This window comes from Miniopterus natalensis, chromosome 13 (genome assembly GCF_054644295.1).
Source record: "Miniopterus natalensis isolate mMinNat1 chromosome 13, mMinNat1.hap1, whole genome shotgun sequence".
NCBI lineage: Eukaryota > Metazoa > Chordata > Mammalia > Chiroptera > Miniopteridae > Miniopterus > Miniopterus natalensis.
Genome location: NC_142093.1, coordinates 16,805,269 through 16,825,856, shown reverse-complemented (window position 1 = coordinate 16,825,856; position 20,588 = coordinate 16,805,269). Strand labels below are relative to the sequence as shown.

Here is a 20,588-nt window from a genome sequence, read left to right as displayed (position 1 = left end):
GGTTGCCAGGGGAACCAACCGTGAATAGGGGGTTGGAACTTTCCCTTGATTTCCCAAGAGAGGAGAGGGGCTGAAGGTTGTATCAATCACCAATGAGTTAATCAATCATGTCTATCTAATTAAACCTCCATAAAAAATAAAAATAAAAAGACTGAGGTTTGCAGAACTTCTGGGTGAGGGAACCAGAATATTTCTGTGTGCCACCGAGCCAGGCCCTAAGCTCCATGAGGACTGAACCTCCTTTAGGACCACGCCCTATGTATCTCTTCATCTGGCTGTTGATTCATATCTTTTAATATTCTTTGTAATAAATCAGTAATCTAGTGAGTAAATGGGTTTCCTGAGTAGTGCAGGCCACCCTAGCAAATTAACTGAGTCCAAAAAGGGGTTGTGGGACACACAGGTAACAACCTGGACTCATGACTGGCATCCGAAGGCAGGGGCAGTCTGCCCTGTAGGCTCCCTCTGCACAGGCCTTGACATTCTGAAATATTATGGGTCGAAGTGCATCCCCTCCCCCAATCCACACGTTGAAGTCCTAGCCCCCAGTGCCCCAGAATGTGACCTCATTTGGAAATAGGGCCATTGCAGATGTAATTAGTCATACCAGAGGAGGTTGGGCCCCTAATCCAATAGGACTGACTGGTGTCATTATAAAAAGGGGACGTGTGGACACACACGCACAGACACAGACACACACACATGAAGGTTGCCATGTGAAACTGATGACAGATTGGGTCGATGCCAAGGAACGCGGAAGATCGCCAGCAAACACGGGAGCTAGGAGAGAGGCACGGGGCAGGCCTCACCCCCGAGAAAACCAACCCGGCTGACACTTTGCGTTTGTACTTCCGGCCTTCAGAGTCACGAGAAGATCAAATCTGGCTGTCCCACGCCCTCGCTTTGTGGCATTTTGTCATGGCAGCCCTAGCACGCTTGTGCAGATCGTCTGAAAGTCTTTCCCGGCGGTGGTTTCAGTGGCCCACCTGACAAGTCCGCAGCACAGCGGGGTCAAGATTAAGAGGTGACTGCCCCCCATTTCAGTGCTGCACCCACCAGCGCTCTTCCGCCCTCTGGTTGACCCCCTGGTTCTTGAAGACCTGCCTGAAGTTGCATTCTCTGGTGACAAAAGCTGGGTGTAAAGGGCTTCATCTATAAGATATGAGTTGCCAATGGTACAAGTAAGGCCATTGGCAGTGATACAATTTTTTTTTTTTTTGAGAGATTAAGAAATAGAAAGCTCTCTAAATTCAGAATCTGTAAATATGCTCTATCTGAAATTTTTTTAGTTGCTGAAAAATACACACACAGATATGTGTGTATATATGTGTCTATAATATGTAGAGGCACTCCAATGTAATGGGTGTCCTTGCTGTATATAAAAATATATATACACATATGCCCTGAATTTGATCTACACTTAACATTCTCACTTCAGCTTCTCTCCAAAAGGTTTATCATAAAAAGATACTCTGTGCTGTTTATATGCTTTTCTTGGCAGGATTCTTCGGGCCTTAGGAGAATGTTAACAGTGTGTCCAGATACACATATAAAAGTACTTACCAAGGAACATTTCAATAACAGATGACTTCATAGTGAGGACAACAATCACCATAAATATCAAAACGGCACCCTGGGGGGGAAGAAACAGGAACACAGTCACATTTCAGCAGGAGTTCCTCGGGGTGCAGGGCGCGGGGCGGGCTGCCTCGGGGTGCATCGCCCCCTGGAGCCCTGGGATTTAGGCTGCCGCCTCCTGCACCAGCTCATGCGGGCGGCAGCGGCCAGCGCCTGGGACCCAGAGCCTCTTCGCGATCAGAAAACCCGTCTGGCCGCCAGCCTCCTGGGCGTCAGGGATCTGGTCTTTGCTAAGAACCAAAGAGGAAATAACCTGACGATTTCAAGTCATTTCAACCGGTCTTCAAACAAGGACAAAAGCCGCACTTCTGTTATTGAGAGAATATGTTTAGATGACAAATAATTTGTTCATCCATTCGGTAAATATTTATTAAATTCCTATCATATGGCTAGGTATTGTTTGGTAGGAGGTGATAAAAATGGAATTAAAAAACAATTCTTGCTCTTAAAAAACGTAGTTTAATAGAAGTGGGAAAATGTACGTGGCCACAAATCACCATAACATGAGGGTGTGCAGGCCCCATGAGGGCAACAGAGGAGTTTACAGAGCAGTGGTTCCGAACCTAGCGGCGTGTTAGAATCACCCGGGGGTTTTAAAACACTCTCATGCCCAGGCTGCCCTCGGACCAACTGAGTCAGAACCTCTCGGGTGTGGAGTCTGGGCGTCAAGCTTTTAAAATTCTCCCCAGGTTATTCCAACGTGCGGCCACGTTTGAGAACCAGTGGTGTAGAGCAAGGCTTCCAAAATCTCTTTTCTTTTCTTTTGAAAATAATCTTTATTGTTGAGAGTATTACAGGTGCCCCCCCGCCCCCCCGTTCACCACCCTGTTGTCCGAGTCCATGGTCAGTGGATATGTGCATATAAATTCTTTGGTTACTGCCCCCCTTCCCTCTGAGATTGGTCCATCTGCGCCCTGTCTCTTGGAATCGGAAGGTTTTGTGTCTTCCTTCCTACAATTTCAGTTCCTCTTCTTGCTCAGCCCATTTATTCGTACACTTAAAATGTAAATGTGCCTTTTGAAATGTGTGAGAAAAAAATTCAAACCCTCTCTCAACCATTCAAGAGGCTGGGACAGGGACAGCCAGGGGCACTGTTGGCAGTCCCTGTGGGTGGCCTGGTGTCACGGAGCTGTGGGGTGCGCGGTGGTGACGTTGGAGCCTTGATTCCTCACGTGCTCGCCACGGCTCTAGCAAAAGTGGAACAACGGGGGTTTCCAAAAGAATGTGTTACTGATTCATAAATTTATGGATTGTGCCGTGAGAGGTGACATAAAGAGTCCTGAATATGAAGTTTTGGTGAGGCGAATGAAGCCTGATCGTGAAATAAAAACATACATGAGTGTAAGTAGAGTAGCCAGCCAGTTTAATTAGATCTATTGTTGCCCAGAGCCAGAAAAGAGCAAGTTGCTAACCAATGACAATATGGCCTTCTGTTTATGTTTTTTTGCAGTTTTTCTCTCTTAATTTTTTTATTATGGTAAAATACACAAATATAAAATTTACTATCTTAGCCATTTTTTAAAAAAATTTATCTTTATTGTTGAAAGTATTACAGATGTTCCCTTTTTTTTCAGTTTAGTGGTATTAAACACATTCATAATGTGCTATTATTACCACCATCCATCTCCAGAACCTTCTGTCTTGTAAAACTAAAGCTCTGTGCCGTTAGACACTAGCGCCCCATTCTCCTGTTCCCCCAGTGCCTGGCAGTGAGCATTCTGCTTTCTGCCTCTAAGATTTTAACTACTCTAAGCGCCTCATGTAAGTGGAATCATGTAGTATTTATCTTTTTGTGACTGGCCTATTTCTATAGCATAATATTCTCAAGGTTCATCCATATTGTAATACATGTCCAAATTTCTTTCCTTTTTAAGGCTGACTAATGTTCCACTGTCTGTATATACCCCATTTTGTTTGTTTATTCATTGGCTGGTCATTCATCAGTCCACGGACACTCACGTTGCTTCCAGGTTTTAATTATCGTGAGTAGTGCTGCTATGAACATGGGTGTGCAGGTATCTCCTGCTTTCAGTTCTTTTGGGCGTATACCCAGCGTGGGATTGCTGGATCATATGGTAATTCTATTTTTTTTAAATTTTTTGAGGAACCTGCGCCGTGTTTTCTAGAGTGACTATGCAATTCTGCAACCCCACGAACACTGCCCAGGGGCTCCAGTGTCTCCACATCCTCGCCAACGCTTGCTGTTGTCGTTTCTTTGGATAATAGTCATTCTAAGGGGTGTGAGGTAGAATCATCGGAGCTCAGATTTGCATTTCCCTAGTGATTAGTGATGGCGAGCATCTTTAATTTGCTTGTTGGCCATTTTTATATCTTCTTTAGGGAAATGTCAATTCAAGTACTTTGCCCAGTTTTTAATCATGTTGTTTTGTTGCTGTTGTTGCTGTTTAATTTTAGTTACCTATATATTCTGGGTATTAATCCCTTATCAGATATGTGATTTGCAAGCCTTCTCTCCCATTCTATGTGTTACCTTTTCGCTTGACTGATAGTGGCTTTCAATGCAAAAACTTTTTAATTTCCATGAAGCCCAATTTGTCTGTTTTGTCGTTGCTGTCTTTGCCTCACTACTCGTAGGGCTATTTAGATTTTTTATTTCTTCTTGAATTCGTTTTGGTAGGTTTTATGTTTCTAGGAATTTGTTAATTTCATCTAGATTATCCAGTTCGTTGGTGTAAAATTGTCCATAGTACTCTCCTAATTCTTTTTAATTCAATAACAGTTGTTGCTTCAGGGAAAGAGAGCAGGGTAAGTGCTGATCAGAGATGGGAGTGAGTCTTACAGTTTTGTTCTATGTAAGTCTTTACCCTGGGCACATATGTTAATAAATCAGAAATTAATAAGATAGTCTCTTGGGTAGATGTACTATATACAGACAGTATTGATATCAAATGAGAAGCCACCGTAATCTCCTAAACTGCTCCTTGCTTTCCTTGCTGAAGGTCACCCTCTCTCCAGCTGGAAAGAATCAGCTTTCTCGTGCACAGGTCTGATTATGCATTTACCCTCTCAGAATTCTTTTTCGCAGCTCCCCCGTTCTGTGCAGAATAAAACCCAAATTCCTTAGTGAGGCATTAAAAACTCTTCATGAAATGGTCCAACTTACCTTTCAAACCATCTCCCTGCAATTCTCTTCTGTAATCCTCTCCTCTGACCCAGTACACCCCAGGCTTTGGGTCTTTTCTCTACACCATGCATATCAGTGCCTTGGCTCATGCTCTTATTACTGTTCTAGCTGGAATACCTTACCTCTCCTCATCTGCCTCTCACAGCCTATCCATCTGTCAAGGTTCAGCTCATGGGCCACCTCTTCTATGTAAATCTTCTTGATCTCCTAATGTCAAAATTTATCTTTATTCATACACCCATTTAATCATTCAGAAAAAAAAATTGTGTGTGTACTCCATGCTGGGCAGACAGGAACACGATACAGATCCTGTCATCAAGCTGCTTTGAGGCTTTTAGAGGGAGACTGATGCACAGATCACGACAAACATTAATTGAGCACATACTAAGCGTCAATAATATATTAACTCAGGTAATCTTCACAACCACCTGATCAGGTAGGGGTTTTTCTTGCCTTAATTTTAGAGGTTGGGAAGCAGTTAGGTACTTTGCCCAAGGTTACCTACAAAGCTGGAAAGAAGAGGAGCTGGACTTAAACCAGGAATTCTGAGTGCAGAGGCCTTGCATTTGCATTCCACCACATGCCATGGCTCTCTCATAATACGCAAGACACTTCACTCATCCACATTCTGATTTAATTGGGCTGAGTTGATATCAATGTTTCTTTAAAGCTCCCAAGTGACTCCGTCTTACAGCCAAATTAGAACCTCTGCTCTAGAGGATACAGTGGTGGCAAAGCGGGGGATGGTCAGATAGGCCTGGGTGTGGGGACTGGAAGAGGCTTGGATTCGTTTAACTGACAGGTTGGAAAACAATAATTTGTGAAGAAGGAAAGGACACAGGGGACAGAGCCACTTCGGGAACTGGGAGGGCAGTCAGGCTGTTAGAGAGCAAAGAAGGGGCCATGCCGGCCTTGAATGTCATTTATAAAGAATGTGGAATTGATCCTTGAGGCTACAGGGAGACATAGGAGGCTTAAAAATTATTTTTGCATTCATCATTTTTAATAAGCCCCCTAGAGGCTTACTTGAGCCACTCAGTTGCAGAAAATATGTCCTAGTGGACGTGTAAGATTTATATAATGCTGGTGTTTGTCTGATCTATGATGCTACATGGGGAGCACCTAACAATACTCTTTGTCCACGAGGCAGAGAGAGCCAATATCCATCTGGAAACATTTAATGGTTATGAGAGGCTTGGGCTGTATTTCCAAAATGCCAAAAATCCCTTGAGGATAGGCATCTCTGAATGGGGAGCGGCCCCATCTGCAGGCTCGCTTTCCCCATTCCTGCCTGATGTCAGGCCTCAGCTGCTCGTCCGTGGGTGTGAGTTTATCTGGTGCAGATGGAACAAGGAAGGCTGGTAGTCAGAGGGGACTTTACAACGTGGAGGTGGCGCCTCAGTCTGCACAGAAACCCTTACATAGATCCCGCGGCTCCGGGCTGGACCCGAAGCACGGCGTTTCCTGTTGCCATGACACCAGTGGACACGGCCATACTCCCCCGGGATCCTGTGAAGGAGACAGTGAGCCAGAGAGGACACCAGCTGTTCTTTCTTTCTGTAGTTTTCTTCTTCTTCCAGTTCCTTCCTCCTTTTATCTTAAAGAAATGCCAACAGCAAAGTACAAGCCAACTAGGCAGGGAAGGAAGGGAAATTTTGCCCTTTCTCAAAATGCTGGCTCCTAAGGATGCACCAGGCTGCTTGAAGATGTGCTCTGAGCTGGGCTATATGGACTGGACACTGTTGGTTGCCTAAGCGGAGCACCTGCTTCCCTCTTTCCCATCACAACCCCCATTTGGTAAACGGAATCAGTGCAGCCAGGGGACTCAGAGGAAGCGGGGCCATCCAAGGCTAAGCCAAGGGTGGTTTCATATATATCCCTCCTTGCTGACGATTGCTTCAAGACCTTGGCCTCGAGCCCATCACACAGGCCTCATTCAAGGGATTGTGCCTAGTTCAGGGGTGACATGTCGTGAGTTGTATCAGACAGAACAGAAAGGCTTTACTCCCATGTCTTCCAGGGAGAGGTTACCCCTCGTGTTGGAAATGAACGGGGGGGGGGGGAAGGTGGTTCTAGGTCTGCTGGCAGCCACCTTGTGACCATGGGACAGGTTAGTCTGAGGAAAGAGCCAACCCAAGAGGAGGTGGGCAGCTAAGTGAGTCGCTGAGAGATGGAGCCGGGGCTCTGACTGTCTTGTGCCTTGGGGCTGGGCCCACCTCTGTCAGGTGAGATAATAAACTTCCCTTTCAGGCGGGCTTGCAGCTGAAAGATTGTTCCCTGCTGCTCCCTAATTCCCAGTGCCTGTCCCTACACAGCAGATGCGTTTATACCAGAGTCTGCAGTGTTTTCTCAGCAGTTCTCTTATCTGCGCCGCCTAAAAACCTCTTGAAGTAGAATGGGCATTATTAGTCCTGTAATTCTGAGCAGTGAAGCCACTTGCCTAAGGGCACACAGCCCAGGTTCTATATTAGTCTTGTCCTCTTTTTACTATATCGAACTCTTCATGTGACTGTTATTAAAAATTCCAAATGATTTCATGGTTTATTATATAATATTATTATAAAACATAAACTCTATGCCTCATTTGTATTGTACTTTTCACTTTATTTTTTAAATTGTGACAAATTTTTATCCCCATTATTTTATTTTTAAAATATATCTTTATTGATTTTAGAGAGAGGAAAAGAGGAGAGAGAGAGTTGAAGCATCAATTATGAGAGAGCCATCGATCGGCTGCCCCCTGCATGCCCCCGACTGGGGATTGAGCCCACAACCTGGGCATGTGCCCTGACCGGGAATCGAACCCTGATCGCCTGGATCCTAGATCGACGCTCAACCGCTGAGCCACACCCAGCCAGGCTGTGCTTTTCACTTTAAAAATCCTGGTTACATCTATAACTTTAATCTCACAAGACCCCTGTAGGATCTCAAATATTAAGCTCAGATGCAGAGATAACACTCGCTGAAATTAAATGACCAGCTTGGTCTGGCAAAAAAAAAAGGGAGAGAGATATAATTTAGGCCAATCAAGATATCCCTTGGGATTTTGGAATTGGAACATGGAAAGCTTTGGAAACTGAGGGAGCCAAGCTGGAGGCCATATGGGCCCTGATTAAGATGTAGAAGACGAGGGAAGGGGATGGAGAAGAGAAAGCACGTGGCCCCTGGAGAAGCAGCGAGAGCAGGCGCCTTAGTTTCTGGCCACTCCCCAGGCCCCGTCTCCATCCTGAAGGAGGCCCAGCTGGACCTGGTCTCCTGTGCTTGATGAGGATGTTTCTGGGCCCTTCTACTCCAGCCAGTCTGAGTTAGTTTCTGTTCCTTGAAGCTCTGATTAAACACTTTTCATCTTTGTAGTTTTACTTATTTCCTGTTTCCCTGAAGTGATTAGTAGTAAGATGGGAAGGCATATGTGCTTGTGTTTTGGTAGCATCAAGGCAGGGGTGGGAGAAGCTGTGTCTTCCCTGGAACCAGCCCCGGGAGGAAGGCTCTCATGAGTGGGGGCAGCCACTGAGACGGAGCAGCCGCAGACCTGGGCGCTCTGGGGGCGACGGCGGGAGTGTGCGACCTTGAAGCTATGCTGGCAGAGCGCCGCTGCGCAGCTCCTGATGTATTTATGGCCAGGGCTCATTACCAGGGGTGATTTTGCAGCCCCCCGCCCCCGCCAGGAAAGATGTTTGAAGACATTTTTGGTTGTTATAACTTTGGGTGGGAGATACTACTGGCCTCTAGTGGGTAGAGGCCGGGGATGCTGCGAAACATCCTACAAGGCACAGCACAGCCCACACAACCGAGAATTACCCGGCACGGCATGCCAACGGTGTCAGCCTTGACAGGCTGATTTAGACAGTGTTTATTCCCATAGTGTCTGGAATCTATCATCTATCTATCTGTCTATCTATCTATCATCTATCTATCTATCTATCTATCTATCTATCTATCTATCTATCTATCTATCTATCTATCTATCTATCTATATCTATCTATCATCTATCTATCTATCTATCTATCTATCTATCTATCTATCTATCTATCTATCTATCTATCTATCATCTATCTATCTATCTCTATCTATCTATCATCATCATCTATCTATATCAATCATCTATATCTATCATCTATTTGTCTATCTATCTATCTCTATCTATCTATCTATCTATCTATCTATCTATCTATCTATCTATCTATCTATCTATCTATATCATCCATCTATCTATCATCTATATCTATCATCTATTTGTCTATCTATCATCTATCATCTATCTATCTGTCTGTCTGTCTGTCTGTCTATCTATCTATCATCTATCTAAAAGAACATTATACTTACTGTTCCAATCTAGGAATTTTCCACAAATATTACAGGTAATTTTTTGGATGACTAAGATGTGAGCTACTCAGGATCCCTTTCTCCAGGATCACTGATTGCCATAGGCAGCCAGGGCAAATCCTAAAGCAGAGGTACTCACTCCCGGGCCGTTGGGTGCATTGCAGAGCTCACGCATGTGTCCAGAGACAGATATATGCCCGCGCCATGAGGCTCGCTGACCCATGTGGCACGTTGCTACATGTCAGGAAACCAAAAAGGGAAAGCCGTTTTTGGTGCGTGCGTTTCAGACCATCATTTTTACTTCGTTAGGAGCCTGACATATGGTAATGCTTACCACTTCCACAAGGCTTCAACCAATAGTGATTTCCAGTGAGGCTGCAAACAGTAATTACGTTTCTGAAGTGGTAGTTTAGATCTTATATTGCCAGTGGGAAAAAATACTAGTTTGCAGGCATGCCCCCAAATGAGCTCTAAAGAACTCCTTCCAAGAGTCATTTATACTCTGTAATGGAAGGGGGCACGAGGAGCAGTAAATCCGGGGGGGGGTCTCAGTAGAAGATGAGGTGGGCCATGACCGCCCCCCTTAGTTGCTCTGGAAACCGTGCGGGCTCAGAGATCCCCCGGGGCTCCGGGAGACGAGCCCTCTCGCCCGAAGCTTCCCTACCTAAGGCGTCTGACCCCGCGGCAGCCCTGCCTCCGCCCGTGAGCTGTCCCCCTTGGGCACTGGGGTGTGTGGTTGCCGACGGGCCGTCGGCGGTGAGCTTGGAGCCGGGTATTTGGTTCAGTCCCACTGTGATCCCCAGAGCCCTGACTGGCCTGAACATTCTGTTCTTTTCTGTCCGCCTTCAATTCTGAGGCAGAGAAAAACATATTTCGCATCTGGTCGAGCTTCCAGCTGAGGTGGGGAGGAGGGTGAGGGTGTGCGTGTAAAATCCACACCGTCCTCCTGTCTGCCTCTGGGTAGAGAGCGGGTTTTGTCGCAGGCCACAGGGTCCCAGCTCTCCCCTGCCACCCAGAGGCAGGCGTGGGGCTAAGGGTCAGAGTGCAGCCCCGAACCCCAGCAAGCACTGGGCAAAGGGGGGAGAGGGGAGGGCAGCGACTGGGCCCAAGCAGCTGGGGGCTAGGGAGGGTTGAGTCCCAGCGGGTGGCAGGGACCAGCAGAAAGAGAGTCATTTCGAAGCAGGAGGCCCAGCTCTCCAAAGGAAACCCCTCAGCCTCCTGCTCCAGAGGCCCTCTCTGGGCCATCGCCAGCTCTGATCGAGTCTCCCACCCTCTTTCACGGCCCTCCTGCCAATTTTGGCCCCGCTGACTAGTGGCCTGTTACAGAGGATGGGGTTGGTACCTTTCTTCTTCTTTGTGGAAAGTTTTAGAAGTGTGAGAGTCCACTCCAATAATGGTAACTATCACTGAGTACTTACCATGTGCTACACACTGCACATGTGCGGCCTTATTTCATTATCGTGATGATCCTATCAGGTAGGCACTCTTATGCCCATTTTCAGAGTAGGAAATCGAGGCTTGGAGAACCTTAGTACGCTATCCAAGTTTACAGAGTGAGTATGTAAAAGAACCAGAATTCCATCCCAGGCCTCAAGCACTCAACCCCACTCAGTACTCCCGTTGGAGCACCCTGCCGATGGTTTCACCTTCCTTTTTGCCTTGACACATATATCCCAGGCTTTCTGAGATACTCTGTTGACACTAGTTAAGACTCACACTGTAAAATGCATACACTGTGTAGTAAAGTTGTCTTAGTTCTAAGGTCAAGAGATTGTCTTGAGTTATATTTGGGCCTGAACTCACTCGCAGCTTTCTCTCTCACACACAAATGTTATTTAGGGCAGTGATGCATCGGGCATATTTTTAAGTTTAACCAGGCATAACACGCCCATCTAAATAGATATTTGCGTGTATCGTAATTGACTGTGTCATGGGATGTTAAAATGGGACAATCCTTTGTCTCAGCTTCCGCTGAGATGAAGGGCCAACTATTTCCATGTTCCAAAGTGGTCCCGAGGCTCCTGTCACTATTGCCTGAAGTGGGTGGGAGTGTGGGGAGGGGGAGGAGGAGGGGAAATGCCAACCCCTTTTCCTAAAGCTATTCCTGCTCTCCTGTCTCCAGCTACCCTCTTGGTCTCCCAAGCACGGTCCTACCCCAGGGCCTTTGCATCTATCTTCCCTCTGTCTGGAATGCTCTTCCCCCAGTTACCCACATAGGATGCCCCCTGGCTTCCCTCACCTCTCTCTCAGTTTCAGTGTCCCTTTATCAAACATTTATCTTTTCATGCAACATAAATCATCACCCACACCTCACTGCTTGGCCCAGCCCCCTTTCCTACTGTCTTATGTTTTTCACAGCCCAGGTCACCGCCAGACCTCTTGTGTGGATTTGTTAATCGTGCGCCCACAGATTGGCAGCTCTGGAAGAACGGAGACTATTTTGTTCAGTCTTCTTCCGGGACACACAGAATTATAGCTGGCACATGGCGGTGGCCCCATAAATATTTGCTGCTGCCACCACTGAAGGTTACCTCTGCTCCCCTAAATTCCTTTTAGCTTTAGGAGTGTAAACTTACTTGCTGTATTATACAAGAAAGCCAGTCTGGGCAAGTTGACTTGCACCTTTACATCCAGAGCATGTTTTCTCTGCCTGGGACACAAAGGAACTGAGAGGAGGGAATTCACTCAGCACTGAGATGCCAGTGACCTCTTCCCCTGGAAACTATACATTGGGTCCCCTGAAGGAATGGATTTTTTTTTCCTGCTTGAGAAGGAGGAATGCAGAAACAGAGTTCCATCTCACTATAGCCTGAGGGCGATTTTTATGAATTTTTACGTGTCCACACAAAACTTTCGCCTTTCTCTCACCGAGAGAAAGAATTTGAGAAATTTCTATGGGAGTCTTGTCACTGTAGAGACCCTTATCAGGAAAAGTGATTTTTTTTTTTTTTAAAGTAATCTGAGTCTTAGGATGATTCTTTTTGCGACTCGCTGAGAACTTTACCGTAGAGTGAAGGTAAAGGACATCTGGGGACTGGCTACTCAAAGGGCTTGATAATGATGCCTACTCCTTGGCTTTCCTCCTGAAAGTCATGTCTCCCAGCACACCTGAGAAGCGATCTTAAATCAGGAGGTGATCCAAGAATGCCAGGAACAGCCCCTCCTCCTTCCCAAGACCCTTCTCCTGGGAGTTCCTTACCTTCACTCCTCTCTGTCATTATTGGTGTCCTGTCTACACTTGTGAGGAAGAATAGTTTTCCTCAAAATTGACTTGGCTTGAAAACAATGTTTTCAGGGATGGCAAAGATTAATTTGGGGCAGTGATAGAAACACCAGGACTGTGTAATTATTGCCTAAAAGGTTACAAGTGTGAGCTCAGGAACTAGACTGCTTGGGTTTGCATTTGAGCTCCATCACTTCCGAGCTGTGTGACCTCAGACAATTTCCTTAACTTCTCAGTGCCTCAGTTTCTTCATCTGTATAATGGAGATAGTGACAACCCACCCTCTATGGTTGCTGTTAGGATGAACTGAATTCATATGTGCAAAGGTCCTGGAACAGTGCTTGGCACGAAAGAGTAGCTCCGTCGGTGTTAGCAGTTATTATTGCTGTTGGGGTGGTGATTAATCATGATTGCCATCATCATTCGCGTTGCCATGCTTTTGCAAAATATAGCCATTTATATTCTAGTTGAGGACTTAACAGAGGGAAAGCAACAAATTTAATTTCTCGCCACAAGATGCTGCCCAGGGTCAGCCATGCGTGACTTTTGGACTTCTTGGCGAAGGAACCACATAGGTTTGTTACTGCCATTGAGTTAAATTCTTCTAGGACCCAGAAAGGGAGCACTTCTGTAGTTTTGTTCCTTCCTTCTCTGCAAGGATCTTTAGCCCATTTGTAAGGATCTTTAGCCCATTTGTAAGGATCTTTAGCCCATTGCCATGAAAATCTTCTAGATGGTGTAGGACAGCTGGACCGATCGAACGGCTGAGGAATGACATCCAGCATTCTTAAAAGGAACTGAGAACAAATGAACATCTAGCGAACTAATAGGAAGCAGAAATGGGCTAAACATTTTTTTAAATGATAAGGCCAGAGTGAAAAACAAATACCAAAATATTTTCTAAACTGAATCAAAACCAAACTAATATGTATTTGTTTTGTTCCAAGCCCCTGGCTTGTGGATTTGACTCAGGAAAGGGCTTCAGCAGCATCATCTCAGTTCACCTTTCTCCCTTGGGATACAGGCCCTGGAACGCGGCAGTCACGTCTGCTGCGGGGGTGTGGCGGGGGGGTGTGTGATGGGAGGGGTGGGGGGGTGCCGTTCACAGGCCACCGCAGGACCCGCGGCCTTTATCAGTCTGGGCGCAGAGCATCGCCTGGTGCCTGCTTGGTGCCCCCAGCAGCCCGAGCGCTTCAGATAGGCCGTCTCTAAGGATCTGCCGTCTGTCGGAGTGGAAAAGTTTTCCAGTTGATTAGAAACAAATTCTAAATCCAGCATCCACAACTGTTTGTTTTACAAATGAGGTAACTGTAAGAAAACGCAGTCAACAAAACTGAAACAGTCCCTGCTCCGTGTGGCCACGGGCCCTGGGAAGCTGGTTGGAGTTCGGTCCCTCCCCTCCTGGCCTGTAAGCAGGACTCGCTCAGGAGATCTCAGGCTGACACAGCTTTCGTGTGTGTGTGTGTGTGTGTGTGTGTGTGTGTGTGTGTGTATTTTTTAATTCAAATTTTGTTCTTCAGCTCCAAAATTTCCATTCGGTTCTTTTTTAAGTTGTCTCTTTGTTGAACTCACTCTGTTCTTGTATCGCTGTCCGGATTTCACTGAAGTGCTTGTGCTCTCTTGAGCTCTCTGTGCATCCTTACAGCGACTGTTTCGAGTTCCTTGTTCGCGTATCTCTGTTTCGTGGGGGTCGGTTACTCGAGGTTTAATGTGCTCCTTTGGTGAGCCATGCCTCCCCGATTCCCCATGCCCCTGTAGCCTTGCATGGTCGGGAAAGGCCTTCGCTGTGAGTGGAGGCACGCTCGGGCCTGCTGTGTTCCTGAGTCCAGTGGTGCAGGACGCCAAGTGTGGGGGCTGGCGGGGGCCTTGCTGTCTAGACATCAGGCGGCTGGGGTCCACACCGCTTGGTGAGCACAGCAGGGGAGCTGCAGAGGCTGGAAGGGCTGCTTCAGGTCAGCAGCTGGGGGCCGGAGGGGGCAGTGGTGATGGCCAGAGCTGGTGGTGTGCTTGTGCTTGGCTGCAGGGCCAGCTGTAGATGCCTGGGTGGTGCAGTGGCAGGGGACAGTTGCAGACACATTTAGTGGCGAGAGCCAGGACTAGCAGCAAGGACTGGGGCTGACTGCAGGTGCACGAGCAGCTTCGGGGCCCCTAACTGTCAGGCACACTCCTGTGGCTTCAGGGCCTCACCACAGGTGTGCCCAGCTCCACAGCGTGTTGGGAGTTGAGCCAGTGGGGTGCGGGTGCACAGCTGGAGTGGCTGGTTGAAGGGGATCCCAGTGGTACAGGCTAGCGACAGGAGTCAAGGCTGGACCAAGCCAGCAGTGGCGTGGAGGCCCTAGCCCTTGGGGTGTGCTGCTGCAGCTTAATTAAAATTTGACAACCAGCATTATCAAAAAGCCATTTCTGATGCCCAGCCTACGTTTACCTCGGTCTATTGCTTCTTTGCCCCATTCTCTGCACTAACAGAAGCTGCTCACTGCTACTAGCAGGTTCCCTTTGCACTTTGCTCTCGCTCACGCTATGTTTGTTCAGGGGGCTAGGAATTCCACCACCTTCTGCAAACCACAGGGAGACACATTTTTAGACAGTGAGAGGGGGACCCGTGGGATTTGTCACGTAACAAACGTCGCAGAAGTTGCCTCTCTTGCTTATCGCTTGCTCATTGATTGATTAGCTCAGATCCTCTGAAGGAAGAGATGGCTATCCATTTCTAATGATTATATTAATATCACATAATTCCACAAATCCCTTTGCTGACCATATCCAAAGAGTTAATGTGTAAAAGTTTGGAGAGGATTACAATCACTGTGCTTCACAGCTGGTCTGATTTCTTCATTCTAGGCATATGTAATGAAGAAAATATTTGCTAACATTTGGGTGCTGATGGTGTGCCAAGCTCTGGTCAAAGCTTTCTGCCACAATCCCACTAACAACAGACCCTTTTTAGAGATGAGAAAACTGAGGCTCAGAAAGTTTAAGTAACTTGCCAACGTTAATACATTTAAGAACTGGCAGAGCCTCCTGCCTGACAAACTCCCATGGGGTCCATAGCACAGGAGGGCCACTTGGCCTTGGCTTTGGCCTTAGCGTTGCCTGGAAGGCCTTACATTTAGATATTTGACAGAGAACTGAAAGAAGTCTGTCATACAGCTTGGACCACACTGTCCTTAGTATCCTGCGGAGACACACACACACACACACACACACACACACACACACACTCTTCATTTTTGTATATGTTAAATTCTTGAGTTAGGCAAACATAAACATTTAAAATATACCATAGTTTTGAAACCCCATTTTGATATTTCTTCATTTTGCAGCACACAGAGAGTCTCATCAATGAAATTGGCCTGGCCATGTCATGACATGGAGAATCAGGATTAGGAGGGAAACTGAGAGACTGCCTTGTCCAGCTTCTTCATTTCATACGTGAGGAAATGGAGACACAGAGGTGTTGAGTAAGCTCCCCAAGGTCACACAGCTAGAGTGCCCTTCTCCCCTGTGCTCTGTCCTGCACCCGCTGCTGCTGATAGCTCCTGAGCTCATGCTTCCAAACAAGCCAGGAGAGAAGTTACACGTGTGGACACAAGCAGCAGGACCATTGCGGGGCCTGGGAAGCATTCATTTGAAGGCCAAGAGCTTCTTGCGATGTAACCATTTTGTGAATATGTGCAGAAAAAGATTCCATTTCTATAGAACTTCTCACATTTCAAAACCTTTTTTGGAACCGAGAATCAATATTGAGCCTCATGACCACCCTGGGAGTGGTGTGCGTGCAGGCATCGCTATTTCTGTCTTTCAGATGGGGGAAAAAAGTGAAGAAATGTTGCACACCTTTCCCAAGGTAGCACAGCCGGGTAGTGGCAGGGCTGTTCCTGCGATTAGGACTCCCGGCTGCGGCAGCCGGGAACACGCTGCTTCCCCGTCACCCCCCGGCCCGTGGGAATCGCAGAGGACAGCCTCCCGGTTTTGTTTTCCTGGAGCTAGTCATACACCACTTTCAAACCCAGTGCATTTCCTCTGAAAGAAACTATTCCTCCTGTGATCAGTAACTTAGGAAAAAAGATAATTAGACCTTCTAAACTACATTCATAAAGTAAACACTATTTCAGGGTAGATATTAAGCATTTCCAATGTTTCTAAAGTGTTTCCTTTCAATGACAAGGTGTAAGATATATCTAAATGAAGCTCAGCCTGGGAAACCATCATATTGCAATTAAAAATGCAGCCCTCAGAGTCTTGCAATTCTCTGTCTAAAGCCCTTTCACAAAAGAGGGTATTTTAATTCAATAAATAAAAGGCAGGCACTTCCAGCTTGCCTCCCAGCGCACAGCTACCGCTCACAGCCGACACACACAACAGAGAAAATACACAGGCATTTGATCTCGCCTTGCTGCAGGGTGTTTTCCTCTTTCAAGAGACCAAGGGAAAAACAACCTCAGGACTTGACCGCCAAGGCTTCCAGATTTGTTGCAACACAACGCAATGGCAACGTGTTATTTTCTTAGCGCTCGCATTTTTTAATAACCACCATGGCCAAGAATGCCTGGCTTTATTTTGACAATAAACCCAAAGAAAATCTTGAATTCCACTCTCGATTTGGAGTGGATTTAAAAGATGCCATGGGTCGCTCAGAGCAAACCATCGAGTCTAATGATTCAATCATATCCTCTCTGTTTAATCTGAACTCAAGGCATTTATTTCACGTTTATACTGGTTTGACACTAATCGTGCTTAAAAGAGACTTCCCACCCTGTTTTCCTCTGCAGAGTTGAGCTACAATAGTGGGCTTAACAATGCCAGCCCTCTCCCGGGCTTATCAGTGAAAAAGCCTTCAGCCTGAGAAAACCCTTGCAGGGTAAACAAGACACAGAGTGCACTTCGAGCCACATTCCACCCAGATCCATCTGAATAGAGAAGCACAGATCCACGAGGAATTATTTCCCTTTTAATTTAGCACCAGCGTGCCCATTTCTCATGCTGCTACTGATATGTTGTTCTGAGCAATTTGTTGCATTGCTACCATAGTTCATAAAGGAAGCAAAGAATAAAAAAGCCGTAAATGTACTTTAAAGTTCTACACAAATGTCATAGTTTTCAACTCACTTTAATTATAATTAAGTTGGCTTAAAGATACAGTGAAAATCTTGTTCTAAACTTATCTTAGTCCAGTTTATTTATAGTCGACATACCTAATATTAGTTGTTTACAAGGATGTCAACTACCACCCACTCCCAGCTCAGTTTTCTTGAGACCGAAATTTATACAGAACTGATTACTTGGTCAAGGTATGTGTTGTAGTTTCTTAATGATGAATACATTTTAAGGTTTTCATAATAAGGAATGGAAAGCAAACTAGCTGCATCACTTGACAATTCATCAGACATACCTTGTTTGAAGACAGCAATTTTTTTTCCCAAGACGTTTCCACCACACGGAATGGATATCCTTTCTCCTTAAGCTTTTCTGCATCACAAATCCCATCCAAATTATTCTCAAGCAGAATCAAGAGGTCCAAGCACCTTTTCTTCTCAGAGGAGCTAATCGAACGTTCCCATCAACCTCTCAGCACTTTGAAAAGCACATTTTACACCACACACACACACACACACACACACACGCACAGGCACTGCTGCTCACACTGGTTTTAGTGCTGAATTAGGCAGCCCTCTTTCAAATTTCCACTCCCACTTGCTTTTTTTTTTTTTTTTTTTGGTGGGGGGGATAAGTGTTTCTAAATACCCTTTTCTAGCCCACAGCACACATTTTCATTAAGCAAATTCTACAATTAGAAATTCTAAAAAGTAGAAGAGAAGCACCTAGATAAAATGTAAATATATAATTAAAGGACAGCGTGAGCAGGGCAATTCCATTTTCTCTCTTTTTTTTCCCTTTCCAAATGCTAGTGAACGGCTGGATTAAACTAAATAAAGACAAGAGCAAACACCACCAAGCTGTGTCTGTCTACTAGCCTCTCACTTTTGGAGTGAAAATGCTTTACTTTTCCGACATGTCAGAGCTATTTTTCGGTTTAGTTCGCTTCGGTCCCTTCTGCGTGTTGGCAAGCTCACCAAAATGACTGTAGTCTCTGCTGCTAGCAACAGGACACAAGATAATAATAGTGGGAAGCAAAACTCGAGTCATGCATGTTTCAAAAGCCAGATGATAGATAGCTCACGTCATAAGTGAAATCTGCTGATTTTAGTTATTTACATGTTAGTGTCATCAATTACATTGAAGGGATTCAGACCCCAAACATGCATTAGCGTGTCAGAGCTTTATAAAAACAGACCGTAAAACAGTACATCTGGTGCCCCTGGAGATGCAAATGTGTCAGCGCGCAGAGCTCCTTCCCTCCAGCAGGGGGCAGCCAGCGCGGAGCCGCCGCCCTCCCGCGGCCCGAGGGGCACTCAGCAGCCTGCGGGAGTCTCCCCGCCAGCCAGCGCCCTCCCACGCGCATCTGGTGGCCCTGGGATTGCTCCTTATTTAAGTTATGGTTTGAATGCTATTTCATCTTTTTTTTTTTTTCATTAGGTTCTGCATTTAAATTATTTCTCAATCCTGTTGCTTCTTCCATAAAATCCTGAGCTTAGGTCCATCGGTGGTAAGGACGGTGCTGTCACATGGAAAGTGGCCTGTCCTATTATTTGAGTTAGGGAAGGTTCAGATGAAACGGCACTTCAAGAATTAATAATATAATCTCATTAACATTAATAACAATGCTAAATGCCAAATCAAATACTTCTGCTAGGCATGGTGATAAGCCCTCTAACATGTATCATCTCATTTAATACTTAGAAGAATTTAGAAGGGTTCGTACTGTTATTTCCATTTTTATAGCAAGGTGCTGTGTTAGGCCTTAGAGCTTCTTTTATTAGTTTAATTAATTTTTTATGATGAATATATATGGAATCAAATGTACAGGTGTTGAAAAACATAAGAAGAGATGCTCAAAGAAAAATGCAAATTAGAAAGCAATGATGTTTGCAGTGATGGAAAATTTTAGAAATAGATAATGTTGTGGTTTGCACATTATGAATGTAATTAATGCTAATGAAGCAAGCACTAGACAAGTGTTTTCTTAAATAAATAGAATGTACATCAACACTACTGATTCATTTGCAGTAACAAATTACCACAAACTTTCTGTCTTGAAACACCCCCATTTGTTATCTCTCAGCTCTGTAGGTCAGGGTCTCGCAAGGCTGAAATAAAAGTGTAGGCTGGACTGGGTTCTTTATGTACAACCCCCCCGAAGCATTTCCTTCTCCCTCTTCTCTGTTTTAGTTTTCCCCACAGTACTTTCTTTAACAATATTTACTACTTAATTTTTATTATGCATTCCCTACTAGAACGCAGACTCCCGGAAGGCAAGGCTTTTTGTCATATGTTTTGGTCACTGACCCTATTCCTTGAAACAGCGATGTAATAGGTGTATATACAATAAATATGAACCAAATGAATGATTACAAGCACATTAGAGTGCTTGCCTATTAGGGAAAGAGAATTGGGATAAAATAGAATAAAAAACATTAAAGCAAAAGTCCTGGAGTCTTGTGTGGACCAGTGACCGTCATGCTGAGGACTGATTCCCTTCCCCACACCCAGGGCCGGCAGCAGCAGCATTTTACCTATAAAACAGTCCAGGGGGTGGCCTCAGGGAAGTCTGCTAACTTCTTTAACTAAAACAAGACCATGGCTTCCCGCTAAGTGGCCTTGAGCCTGCTACATGGCCTGAACTGGACTTCTAGATTATTTCTAGTTGAGAACAGAAATGGCCATGCTCGGTTTCCTTGCATCATGGCTTGAGACTCAGTTTTGCTTATAAACCACCCAGGGCTGCGCGAAAGCATCGCTTCTTTCCGAAATAGCTGCGTGTCACTCTGCGAGCTCGGTGCCCCAGTCTTGTACTGTATTTAGCACAAAAACTCAAATCTCTCTTAGAACAACATTCTCTATTAAAAGGTTTTATGATCGTCATAAACATGGAACTCGATGGCTCCTTAAAGGGCTGCCCCATCCTTTCCTTTTCTGACTTCAGAGCTAGAACTCGGGAAATCAGTGCCCTCTCCACACCACACAGAGCCACCCTCTTGTGGGACTTGTAAACACGCAGGACGGCAACTGAGTCTGAGCACCGAGGCGGCCTTCTCAGACGCCGCTGACACTTCCACCGTGTGCAGGTATACAACACAGGCTTCGCACCTTCCATACCACGGGCTCGGGGAAGCGTTGCAGGCTGCGCCGTGTCCAGC

At 45.8% G+C, this 20,588-nt stretch overlaps 1 protein-coding gene across 1 annotated transcript in view; it reads right to left on the bottom strand.

Moving 5' to 3' along the window:
• The window catches only part of VIT (vitrin), a 75,335-nt gene extending 57,444 nt beyond the window's left edge, over window positions 1–17,891 (bottom strand). Inside the window, exons 1-2 of the mRNA XM_016219012.2 lie at window positions 17,723–17,891; window positions 1,564–1,633 (exon numbers count right to left, since the gene is read on the bottom strand). Coding sequence (XP_016074498.2) covers window positions 1,564–1,615 — 52 coding nt within the window. The 5' untranslated portion in view covers window positions 1,616–1,633; window positions 17,723–17,891. The remainder of the gene's footprint in view (window positions 1–1,563; window positions 1,634–17,722) is intronic.
• Window positions 17,892–20,588: the final 2,697 nt, after the last annotated feature.